At 39.4% G+C, this 13,178-nt stretch overlaps 1 protein-coding gene across 7 annotated transcripts in view; it reads left to right on the top strand.

Annotated features, from left to right (window-relative positions):
* LLGL2 (LLGL scribble cell polarity complex component 2) overlaps positions 1-13,178 on the top strand; it is a 2,451,001-nt gene that overhangs the window by 1,870,201 nt on the left and 567,622 nt on the right. For all 7 annotated transcript variants that reach the window (XM_044084955.1, XM_044084956.1, XM_044084957.1 and 4 more), the window contains exon 19: positions 9,402-9,568. In XM_044084955.1, coding sequence (XP_043940890.1) covers positions 9,402-9,568 — 167 coding nt within the window. The remainder of the gene's footprint in view (positions 1-9,401; positions 9,569-13,178) is intronic.

Raw genomic sequence — 13,178 nt, 5'->3', positions numbered from 1 at the left:
CATTAAGGAAATTATTCTTTTGACTTGGATGACTGTGGTGGTGGTGCTGCGGTAGCGTTGTCGCCTCACAGTTAGACATTGCCCGTTCGATTCTCAGTTAGAGTGTCTTCTGTGTGTCGACATGCGTGAATGGGTGTTCCTTCGTTGAATGTTGTGCGTTAGGCCCGGCAAGCCAGCATGTAAAAATCTACTGCCAGTCATTAGCGGACCCGAGTTCCGCTGTGGCGACCCCTAACCGGGAAAAGCCGAAAGACACAAACATTCTTTTGACTTTGATCCAGGATCTGAGTTGTCCAGAAATAGTAAGGCTTTATTTAGTTTAATGCTTTTGGCTGCCAAAAAAGCAATTACTTGAAAATGGAAATGAAAGTCTGAACCAAATGCATCTAAAATACTTCATATTGTAAGAGAGATGAAAGAAGTGGAAGGAGGCTCATCAGAAAAGGAAAGGATCAAATTACATAGAAATTGAATTTGTGGGGAATACATATAAAATAAAAACTTTGCTTGGGGAGCAGTTTCAGGAGGGGTAAAAGTGTAGGGGGATATGGGACACTAAGGACATATGTTATTTGTCTTTCGGCTTTTCCCGGTTAGGAGTCGCCACAGTGAACCTCCGGTCCGCTAATGATTGGCAGTTGGTTTTATGGTGTCGAGTTGCCAACCCGAAGCCCAACCTTCAACGAAGGCACGCCCATTCAACGCATGTCTTTCGAACACCCACTCGACCGCGGGGAGGACATACAGACTCCACACAGAAGACACTCCCAACCCAAGCCGAGAATCGAATGGCAGAACCTCTTGCTGTGAGGCAACAACGCCACCGCTGCACCACTGCGGAAGTCAGATGCAAGCACATAAATGTCAAGGAGATGTTTAGCCATGATCAAGGAACTCGACTCTCTGAATTATCTTTGGCCTCCTGGACCTCTTCAAGTTGTTACAGACAGTAACACAGTCATGTGGTATGTAAACATGTAAGGGGGATCCAGGTTGTATCCCCTTTGTAGATTAAACCATATTAGCTTAGGCTATGGCTTCACTCCACAGTCTCAGTCTACAGGCATCCTACATTATGTCAGAGCAGAACTGTGTGATAGAGAAGCTGTGCAAGACCAGGGTAGACCCTCGCATGTGGAAACTAGGTCAGGGGTCTCGTAAGATTTAACACATCTGTGGGGAGTTCCTTAAGCAGACCTCTTTGCTTCCTTTCTGAACAGTCAGCTGACAAAATTTGCAAGGTGGCCTGGAAGACAGATGACTTTTATTTTCCTTTAACAGGAATGTATCTGTATGCCCTTTTTCACCCTGCCCACTAATTTCCAGGGTACTCTGAAGATTCAGAAGGAATCCCCCAAGGTCATTGTAGTGACTCTCCTCTGGTCCAGGCTACCATGTTTCTTCCTTCTTTTGGGAAGTGGCTAGTGGAAATTACCACACGCTTCCTCACAGACTGGATCTACTCACACAAGAACTAGGGTGCTTGATTCACCCAAATGTGAATCAACTGCTGTTGTGACAGCCTTGTTGATAGGGTCTTAATTCCTTTTAAGCACCTGTTTACTGAGGACGTGCAGCAGGTACTAATGGACTTAAGAAAGCCTCTTGCTAGAAAATCATATATTAGCAAATGGAAAAGGTTTTCTAGTTTGTGCCAACAACGTAACCAGTACCCATTCAGAGCTAATTATTCTCTGGTTTTAGAATATTTGTGAGTTGTTATCCTGTGGCCTTTCTTATTCCTCTTATCAAGGTTCATTTCAGTATAACTGACCATGGATCCTCTTGTTTCAGTGCAGTCTCATGTCAAAATGTTTTGAAAAGGATTTTTACATAAGATGCCTCCAAGGAAACAAGTGGCCCCTCCTTATGATCTTACTTTTGTGTTAGAAAAGCCAAACATGGCACCTTTTGAACCAGCTAACCTGGCTGACTTGAGGTTCTTAACATGGAATACACAGTGGCTGCTGGTGACTTCAAATCAAAGGGGGGCTGCAGGAGACAGCTGAATGGGTGGGGTCAATGGGAAGGGGTGTAGCCAACTAGAAAGGGGAGGAGCTATGCTCAAAACCACAAAAACTAAATATACTGCCCTGGGTGCCAAACCGTCATTATGAGAGTCCAGTCAAGACAAAATGAAGTGTAGAAGAATAAAAATATTTCAGTGCATTGGCTGCATGACAGCTTAATATCTAGATGGAAACAAAAAAGGTTGTGAGGCATGAAAAAATAAATTACTTTTTTTTAAATACATTAATGGAATGCCAGTCAAAATCAAGTATAATAAAAACAAGCAGCACTCAACTCAAACCACTTCTTGCACTGCAGTTCTAATTATAATTTATATTCAGCTTTATTAAAGTACCAAGTAACATGCTGAAAGTAGAAATCTCTGATGCCCCCACTTGTAAAAATGTTCCTTATCCAAAAAAAGGCCTGCTGCCTGACATCTACTTGTTTCATGGGGAAAGCATGATCGAAGTAAAAAATGAAAAGCAAACAAGAAATAAGCTCAAGATACATTGCTTAAAAGGATTACTGTACAGGTTATGGACCACATGATTGGCATTCTGTTTACGGGTAAAGCCTTCAGAGATGACTGGAAGTCTCCAAGAGTAATGAGACTCGTAAAATAATGTAATCCTGTCCTTTATTACAAATACTGGCATATGCATTTCAATACCCAAGGCTTATACATTATCTAGTTAAGTATTCTCTACATGGCAACAGAAAGGCTTTCAATGTTGGCAATTCTTTAACAGTATGCTTATTAAAGTTTACTTGCATCTTGCAATCTCAGCCAAACTTACCCTGACGGTCATTAAAGTATTGCTACTTAAACACAGAGCAACAGGCACTTTGAGTAATAAGCATAAATCAACAGTACAAAAAATATGACAGAAACCAGACCATTCTGTAAAAATCAAGGACAGATGAAAAGCCACTCTAGTACTTGTGTCTACCTTGGATGGGGGGTATACTCTACACATTTATACTGCATAACTACTCCTTGCCTTGCTTCGACACATCCAGAGTCACTACATGGGGGAGTGGGGTGCAACAAGTATGTCAGTTTGAAATATCTCTGGCTGACTTGTGATGGCCCTGACACATTTGTCATAACTCTCAACCTCAGAGCAAGAAATCTGGACAAAGCCATACAAAGAAATGGGACAAAGGCCCAAAAATAAGGACAATTTTTAAAATATTGCTCTTATAAACTTAGAAAGATAATAGAGGTCTTGCATTAGTATGAATTTTCTGAATGGTATGAAATCTGAAACTCAAATGTCTGTCATTATTTTCTAACTTCAGTCTTTAATGATTTGTCACTAATTTGCCAAAAAAACACAATTTTATGAAAAATGGACCACAAATGTGATGTAAAAATATAAAATAGCAACACAATACAGCTGGGAACCTGTCAAAGAAGGGACACTTTAATATTAGTACTGCTAACTTGAGCAGCTGACAGAATAAAATAATCTACATGCATTTCTGAAATAAAAGTAATCTAACTGATTATTACAGTTATTTCTTAATTGTAAACCCTCCATGTTTTCTTCCAAAATTGCTATTTTGCGGAGGGATCATTAGGGGAAGAGCAACATTTTGAGCCACAATCAGGGACAGTTGAGAGGTTTGGCTATGCCTAATTCAATAAAGCAATTTATTTGCATGTACCTCTCAACCTGTTAATGCAATAAATCTGGACAAGGCCAAAGATATTGGGGGAACATATAAACAGTACTAAAAATTGCTCTTGTATAAACTGAGACAGTTGATAGAACAGATCTTACTTTAGCATGCATTTTTCTGAAGGTCATGAAGTCTGAAACTCAGTGTGTCATTATTTAGTGACTTAATTCCTAAATGATTTGCCAGAAAACCACACATTTTATGAGGAACAAACCAAAAATAAGAAGCAAAAAAATCTGTTCATTCTTTGAAAATCTGGACAGTTGGGAGGTATGGTTCAGCTGGGGCTGCCTGTTTGCCGCCCTTCCCCCTCACAAAACCATGGTCGAATGGAGCCTCCCCCTGCAGCCATTCCAATGATCCATTACTTGGCTGTTTCACTCCATTTACCATAAACACTAATGTGCATACTGATTTACTTCTATGATGATTTGAACTTCATTTGAAAGTTTTATTTTGCATTTTACAGCACAAACACTAAGACATCTGCTAAACAAACTTGGCATTAAAACTTCTCTGCCATTGAAAGTCACATTCATTGAAACAACATTGAAACCCACATTCAAAGAAAATACATTTTACCCGTGGCAGATAAAGATGAATTCTGGGCTGTTTTCAAATCATAGGCCCCTTGCATATGAAACATACATGTGCTCTTTGATACACCTTCCTATTGCTTTGAGCATTTTTCCAGTAAACAATGAAACAAAACACATGCACCAATAACAAAACTGCCCAATTCAGAACATTTCCATCATAAAAGTCTACTCAAACTTCTATAGTCCACTATTATCAGTAAATATGCACAATTCTACAGTCCACCATTATCAGTAAATATGCACAATCTCTGAAGTAGTAAAAAAGTCATCTAAATAATTCCAAGTTAAATAAATCTGTAATGAAGAGGTTGCTGCTAGCAATCACCTTTATATTTCATGGTTTCATCAAAAAATAGTGTCTGATGCCCCTGTGGAATAAATTGCCTAAATTACATTAAAAATAAGCTAGTAATATTGCAATAGGAAATGGATGGCAAACTGATAACAGGCTCATAGTTAGTATCTTAACTTTCAGTACGGCAGCATTCACCCCTTATGGGAGTAGAACCAACAACCTTCTGCATCAAAAGCAAGTACACAACCTGTTGTGCTATTAGCAATGCAAGCTGACAGGGCATAATCAGCACTAAACTTCTCTTCCCCTGCAGTTCTCAGCTCCTTGTAAAATCTACTCAATACTCAACTGCATCTCAACTTCGCAGCACAAGAAATCTGGAAAAAGCCAAATTTATTGGGGTGGGTCAAAAGGGCAAAAACCAGGGACACGTTAAGCATTGCTTGTATAATCTTGGAAAGCTGCTAGAATAAAATGCTGTGTTACCACCATACATTTTACTGCCAAGGTCCCTGTGCAAAAGAGTCAGAACAACATACTACTATGCCAAATCACCTGCTTTGTGAAAGAAAAATGCTGTTACCACCATACATTTTACTGCCAAGGTCCCTGTGCAAAACAGTCAGAGCAACATACCACTACGCCAAATTAGCTGCTTTGTGAAAGAGAGGAAGACTGAAACTTAAATGGCTATCATTTAATGAATTCAGTTCTCACCATAGCTGTCAACCTCTTAGCACAAAACACCTGGACAAACCCAGTAATGAGGGAATACAGCCCTCACATATTCAGTGAATTCAGTTCTTGCCATAGCTGTCAACCTTAGCACAAAAAACCTGGACAAAGCCAATAACAGGGTAATACAGTCCCAAAAATAAGGACAAATTTCAAATAGTCATCCTATAAACTTAGAAAATTGCTATAATAAAAGGTTGTGTTACTATATATTTATTGCTAGAATAAAAAGTTGTTTTACTATGTATTTTCTGAAGAATATGAAGTCTGAAATTCAAATGCCTGTCAATTTTACTTCTGATGGAACAAAAACAATTTTCAGCAGAGTCCCAGGGAGAAATACTGTAGACACGTCTTTGTAAAATGGCAGGACACCAGAGCAAATCCACACAAACACAGGGATAAGATGCAGAACCACACAGAAGGCACCCCAGCCAAGAATCAAACCAGAAAACCTATAGCTGTGAGGCAACAATACTGCCACTGCACCATCAAATATGTAAGGAATTAAATATTCAGAAACCTGAAGTCTGAAATTCAAATGCCTGTCAATTTTATTTAATATTTGTTAATCAGGACAGTCTGACTTGGAACAAAAAACAATTTTCAGCAGAGGCCCAGGAAGAAATAATGCAGACACGTCTTTGTAACATGGGAGGACACAAAAGCAAACCCACACAAACACAGGGAGAAGATACAGACCCTACAAAGAAGGCACCCCAGCCAAGAATCAAACCTGAGAACCTACAGCTGTGAGGCAGCAATGCTTCCACTGCACCATCAACTATCAAGCATTGCAACATTTACAAACCACAGATACTATGAGGAACAGATCAGATCAAATATGAGGCAAAAATCTGCAGTTTTTTTACAAATGGTGGTGGGTAGGGAATTCAGGTCTTTAACACCTGCATACAAGGTACAGGGTTGAAGCCTGAGTATTCCTACCACACCACCATGAGTCTAACCACCAGTATATTGCACCTGGGACACACACACACCCTAGATCTTGTAGCAGCCCACCATAAATCCAAATTCCTGTCCACACATACATCTGAGTAAGCTACGAAAACCCGTGCAAATCCACACCAGACCCTGCCCGTCGCGAGATCTTCCCCCGACGAAACTGCAGCAGACTGCTGACGTTGCAGTCCGACCCCGATGCATTTTCCCAGCGAGTTCCAGGACAGTCTATGCAGTTTAAAACTGCATAGACTTCTGGGAGCTCTGTTCTTCATGTTTCCCAGTCAGGACTGCTGCTGAGACAATCTGCGCATGCTCCAGACTGTCTCAGCAGCAGTCCAGACTAGTGAGCATGGGCAAAAGTCCGCAGTTTTTTAAATTTTTTTATCTTTTCATTTTCTTTTTATTTCTTTACTTTTTCTTTATTTTATAGTTGAGGGGGCTGCAGTCCGGCAGTCCAATAGCACGGGCCGCCCCTGGGAATACAGTCTTACTGCTTGCTTTGACCTCTGAAAGAAGGGTATCTGATTTCGTAGTGCTTGTGGTGAGTCAACCGTATCTCATTTTCCATAGGGACGGGATTTTTTTGAGAACTAATCCATCTTTTGTGCCTAAAGTGGTACCCACATTTAATTTAAGCCTAATTATTCATTTTTTTTCCATTTTCTTTCCTGGACCTAAAAATGAGAGAAGAGGATACTCGCCTTCCATTTCCACAAACAGCTCAAGTGCTACCTAGACAGAACTAAATCTTTCTAATCTTCAATTTAACTATTCATTGCTTGTGAAGGTGAGATGAAAGAACACCTTGTGTCAAAACTTATTTCTAAATGGTTGTGTAAAGCTATTACCTGTATATATTATGCTCACCATAACAAATTGGTTCTAGTCAGGGTCACTCTCCCATGGCCTTGACTGCATCTATGGCTTTTTGGAAAGGGTTGGATTCTAGAAGTATTGTAGAATCTGCTACTTGGTGCTCTGTACATACTTTTGGAAAGCAGTATAAGCTTGATTCCTTCTTTAGGGTCCAGATCAGGCTTTTCTTGTACCATTCGCCAGGGGATCTTGGACTCTTCCATGTCTCAGATGTAATTAGGATAGGTTATCTACCCATGTAGTTAAGGCTGCTACAGCAGTGATCAACATGATAAACATAGTACAATTGTGCAGGTAAACTTACCATAGAAGTAGATGTTCAGATCACTACTGCTGCTCCCTCCCTCCATCCCTTTTCTATTTTGCTGTGATTTTATGCCAGAGTGTGTGCATTTATTTATAGTTTGTTCTGGCTTCGTCCTTAAAGGGCTCAGCCTCCTCTCTCTTGGCAGTAAAGCTTTGAAAGATCTGACACTCAGACTTGTCTTTTAGTCAGCTCAACTTGAGCTCTCTGACAGTTTGAGTACAAGGAAGCAGACCTGAAGCCTTGAAAGCTAGATGTCTGCTATATCTTTAGCCTGTTGTGGTAGTTACTATATTCAGAATAAACATTTGAAAGTTTATTTTTTCCCTTTCTCTTTGTGGTGATTTGAGCTCATCTTTTTGGACTGCTTTTTCATGTGACTGAGCTCATCCTTATCCACGGCTTTGTGCTCATTGGTTGTGATATAACCCATATAGCTAAGGCCACTAAAACAGTGATCTTTCAAACATCTATTGTTGTGGCAAGTTTACTTGCACAACTGTACTTTCCTCAAACTGTGTACAATGCTGTTATTTACTGGTGTTCAGTTTTACCATGGTCTTGACACCGAACGTTTGTCTGATTTAAGTCCTCTTGTAGGATCGGAATGTCTTCCGAAGAGTTAATGATGGCTCCAAGTTTGTAATTCTCCATGAACTTTGTCAGCCACTGGCATTTAATGTCAGATTTAATATTGGAGAAGTGTATACTAACTAGAAGCCATTCCAGCATAGAGCCCTGGGGTATACCACTGGCGTCGTATATCAGTGAGTTGGATGGTAATCCAGTGGTTTACACAGAGATTTATCTTGAGTTTGGCAGTACCACAGTGGGCTATATTTTAAACATCCTTAGTCAAATCAAGGTGTGACTGAGTTATCTTCATCTAATGCTTGTATGACTCAGGTAGGATTAATAGGCATATGATCTACCTTTTATAAGGCCAAATTGTTTAGGGAGTAGAAATTGTAAGTTCCCAGTGTTCTTTTTATGAGGTCCATGATGATGTGTTCCATCACCTTGTAAGTAAATGATGCTAGTGAGACTGATAGATTGTTAGTTGCCAAGGGCCCTGGTAGGATGACCCCCACTCAATTTGTGGTGCAAGGACAACTAGTATAGCTCCTTGTACATGTCCATTGGAGAGGCTGTGGTTGAATAGTTTAAGGGGGTCTTGCAAGGATGTTAATACTGACCATGAACAATCTGGTATGTTATCTGTAACTGTAGAGCTTCACTGGTGAGAGAGACAAGTCGGCAGTTATCAGGGTCCATTGTTGGTCCTCCATTTTATAAGGGAACTACAACAGCTGTTCTCCAAGCTTCTGTTGTGTATCTCATGGAGACGTCTTATAAACCGTTGTTTCATACTGACTAAGAAAAAGCCTGATATATTGTTTAGACCCAGAGAGCTTGTTGAGATCATTTGAGACTACAACATCTAGAGGTGCTTCAGTGTTTCTTTATCCATCTAGACCTTTCATTTGTTTTCATCTAATTTGGCTTCTAATCTGGTTCAGACCTCCTTTGATTATAATTGTTTTGTCAAGGAATAATTTAATATTGCACTACAAATTATTTTAAAATAGCATAGGCACAGGTTTTTACAAGTGTTGAGATGATGTCATTCTGTTGGAAGAAAACTATTCCCCATAGTTTGTGTTTCTGGTGTGTTTGCTCTTTATTGTCTTGTTTTCTTCACAGAATGTGGTAACTTGTGTATATAAATACTGTAAATCAGAGTCTGAAGACAATGCTATGATTAGGTAGCCAAATGTTCCAGTCGTCATGGTCATTAATTAAGGAATCTTGTTTAATGAGAAAGATACTGAAACTATTTAATTCAGTATTACGGAGACTAATCCTTGCCTTTGTCTTTTTTTTTTTTTTTTTTTTTTTTGTTTTTTTTTTGGAATTTTTATATTAGCTAAAGAAATTCAACTGATGCACAGGGCTCCAGTAGTGGGTATCTTCATTCTAGATGGGCGAGGGATTCCTCTACCAGAACCTCTTGAAGTTGCACATGATCTGTCTAAGAGCCCTGAAATGCATGGGAGTCATCATTTGCTGGTTGTTTCAGAGGAGCAATTTAAGGTGAGAGGATTTTTTCTTTTCAAGCCATTCTGATAGTTTGAATAACAATGCGCTTATTTTACCTCCCCTCTGCTTTAACCATTACACTTGCGTAGAATTATTAGTTTGCTGTCAGTGCTCACATCATATTTTTCACAGCTACAGCACAATATATGTGGCTGATGGTTGTATTTTCAGTTCAGTCTTTCCTTATCTAATTTTAATTGAATTTTTAAGTATTTTTTTTTTCAAGAGCAGTATAGGTAGAACATATTAGCTTATAGAGGAACTCCCAATATGGGTCTGATCTTGAGATCTTCTGTCTTTTTAATTTTGCCAAGACCATCTGCAGAGGCCATAGTGTAGTGCGCACTCTTTTGTCTTCTGTTTGTGTTGAGCATGTTCAGTGTCAGAATTATTTCTTGGGAGTTATTAGTGAGGAATGGTTATTTATCTATCAGATTTAGCTTCTGGTGGGCATCCACCTTCCTTTCTAACTTAGGTAGCCTTTATCTGTGGTGTGGATCTGGTCTCCACCCTAGCCCAGGATGTCATTTGACACTTGGCTTAGAAGTAAACGTAACCTGAAACTTTAGGTTATTTTTGAGTCAAGTACTGTTAACCTCTTACAGGTGTCTTCATCAGCATTAAATGCAGACTTGGGAATTCTGTCTCTTGTATTGTCTAGACTGAACCTCCTGGATTTGTTAAAGCTGATGTTCCTTTGAAAAAGAGCCAGAAGAACTAAACAGGTGGCCCCTGTGGTGGATCTACACAAAGAATGGCAGGATTTTCCTCAGGGTTTTAAATGCTCATGTAGCTCTAAAGCCCCCCCCCCCCCCCCAAGGGGAGTATCCTTTCCTGCTTTTCCCTGGCCTTCCATTTCTTCCAGATGTCCTAGGGATTTTGATTTCATCTGATGAATAGTTAGACTCTGGTGAGGAGTCCTTGGCTTACACTTCTCATATACACTTTCCCCTTGCCTTGGCATCTGAAGAAGAGGCTTGACTTTCTCCTGACTCCTCTGTGGAGGAGTTGTTTTTTGGGGATATGGTGGTACATATGATGGAGTAAGTGGGACTGTTCCCAGGTTTCTGATGTTCAAAAAGATACTATGAATTCTTAAAATTGATTATCTTTTTGGCCTTCTACAGTCCCTCCAGGGCCGTCTGCTGCCTTGAGACTTTCACTGCAGCTTCTCAGGTACCTTACTCTCAACCTCCTGCCCCTAAGAAGCTGGACAGGTTCTTTACAGTTCCTTAAACTCAACAGTTTTTATATAAAAGCCTTTCTCTGATCCCACTGTTATTTCTGTAGCCTCTTCTAAGCCATCCACATTGCTCTCTTCTTCTAAGCTTTTAACTTATAAGGACAGCTTCTCCGTGGACAGGTATGGAAAAAAAAAGTGTACCTCTGCTGTTACTTCAGGGCTATTAATTACTAGACCGATATGGCCCGTATGTCTAGGTATATTGTGGCTTTTCTCTCCCAATTTGGAGGCATTCTGCCTTTTTTAAGAAAAACAAAAACAAGCCATGTATGGTCAAAGGCTGGTCAAACAACAAAACAGAATGTCAAATCAAAAATAGAAGCAGCCAGCAAACCTCAGCTGAGAAATAAAAGCTTGTATTAAAACAATGGTAAGCACTTTCATGCAGTAATGCACTTCATCAGGCCAACAAAAGATACAAAATACACTCCACTTAAATAAGACCAATCAAATCAATGAACTAATTTACGCCCCTTAAGCACAGGTCTTAATGGTACATTACTGTTTAATCCAGGACTTCTGTGGGCTTTTGTAGCCTAATAATCCAGTCCATTTCAACCTCTTCAACCAAATCACCCCCTCTCAGACTATTAAGAACTAACTGCAAAACTGAAAAGGAAAAACATATGTGCAGAATATAGATCTGTATGTTTTGCTAAAGCAATGTTTAAATCTTTACATCTAATTTTCCTTATATGCTCTGCTCTTTGAGGGGGTGATTGTTTTTTCCCAGATAAAAACTGGTGCAGTCATTGCAAGTAGCCAAATAAACAAAGTTTTCAGAAGTGCAGTCAGAATAAAATTTAAATGCAGACCTCTGTCTTGTCACTGGATGTATAAAAAATGGTGACTAGAGACATAACTGCAAGCTTTACAGGATCTTACACGCATGTGTTCCTAATCTATTAGATTCTGGAGGTTTATTAAAAGTAGAAGCCTTCACCTTATAACAAAGTTGTCTTTAAATACAAGGAACGATGTAGCCAAACCTTATTTGTCAGTGAGGAACCGCCATCCTCGTTAAGAAATCTAACCGTAACGGCACTAGGGTAGTACTTGCCTCACCAGTGATTTCAATAGGATTTGCTGCATAGTTAAGAAAAATTGGCCAGTACTTTTAACTGATGTGACACTGTCAGAAATGTTGTTGGGAATATACAGAGTTTTAGTTTTAAGAATTGTCCTTCCCTAAAACGACAACTTTGTTGAAAGGTGAAGGCTTCTGTTTTTAATAAACCTCCAGAATCTAATAGATTAGAAATGCATGCTTTTATAGATCCTGTAAAGCTTGCAGTTATGACTCAGTCAACAGTTTTTTTTATACATCCAGTGACAAGACAGAGGTTTGCGTTTAAATTTTATTCTGATTGTACTTCTGAAAACTTGATTTATTTGGCTACTTGCAATGACTGCACATGTTTTTATGTGGGCAAAATTAATCACCCCCCTCAAAGAGCGTATTTTAGAGCATATAAGCAAAATTAGATGTAAAGATTTAAACAATGCTTTAGCCAAGTATATAGATCTATATTCTGCATTTACAGTTTTGCAGTTAGTTTTTAATATTCTGAGAAGGGGAGATTTGCTTAATAAGGGTGAAGAGGCTGAAATGCACTGGATTATTAGACTACAAGCCCACAGAAGTCCTGGTTTAAACTGTAATGTACCCTTAAGACCTGTGCTTAAGGAGGCATAAATTAGTTCATTGATTTGATTGGTCTTATTGTTTAAATGGAGTGTATTTTGGATCTTTTCTTGGTCTGATGAAGTGCATTACTGCATGAAAGCTCTTATCATTGTTTTAATAAAAGCTTTTATTTCTTGGCCGTGGTTGCCTGCCTGCTTCTGTTTTTGATTTGACATTCTGCCTTTTTTGCCAGATTCAGAGGGCAAGACTTCTGCCATTTCTTTTTTTGAGCTCTGCTTCTCAAGTGATTTGTCATTCCTTTAAATGTAATTATGATGCTGCTGATGCCTTTTCTAAGGTGGCTGCATCTGTATCTGTTATCAGGAGGTGTTATTGGTTGCACCTGCAGGCTGTGCCTGAAAACGTCAAGGATAAAAACTATTGGATCCCCCCTTAGACAACCAGAGTCTCTTCAGCACTGCTGCAGCTGAATTGTTTATATACCCTTCAGGGTAATATAAAGTTATGCAGGATTTGAAACAGATCTTTGTCTCTCCTGTTCCTAAGTTTGAGAGATTATCCTTCTAAGCCTTTCTTTGTTCTTAGGCAGCCTAAACAGCCTTCTGGGTTAAGTGGGCTTCTAGGAAAGTTTTTCCAAACAAGCCTTCTCGGGGTTCTTAGTGTCAAAATCCACCTTTCCTTGATGAATCCTCTTCAGTTTGACATTCAGATGC

This window comes from Protopterus annectens, chromosome 10.part0 (assembly GCF_019279795.1).
Source record: "Protopterus annectens isolate FY-2018-M chromosome 10.part0, PAN1.0, whole genome shotgun sequence".
NCBI lineage: Eukaryota > Metazoa > Chordata > Ceratodontiformes > Protopteridae > Protopterus > Protopterus annectens.
This window is presented reverse-complemented; position numbering and strand designations above follow the sequence as displayed.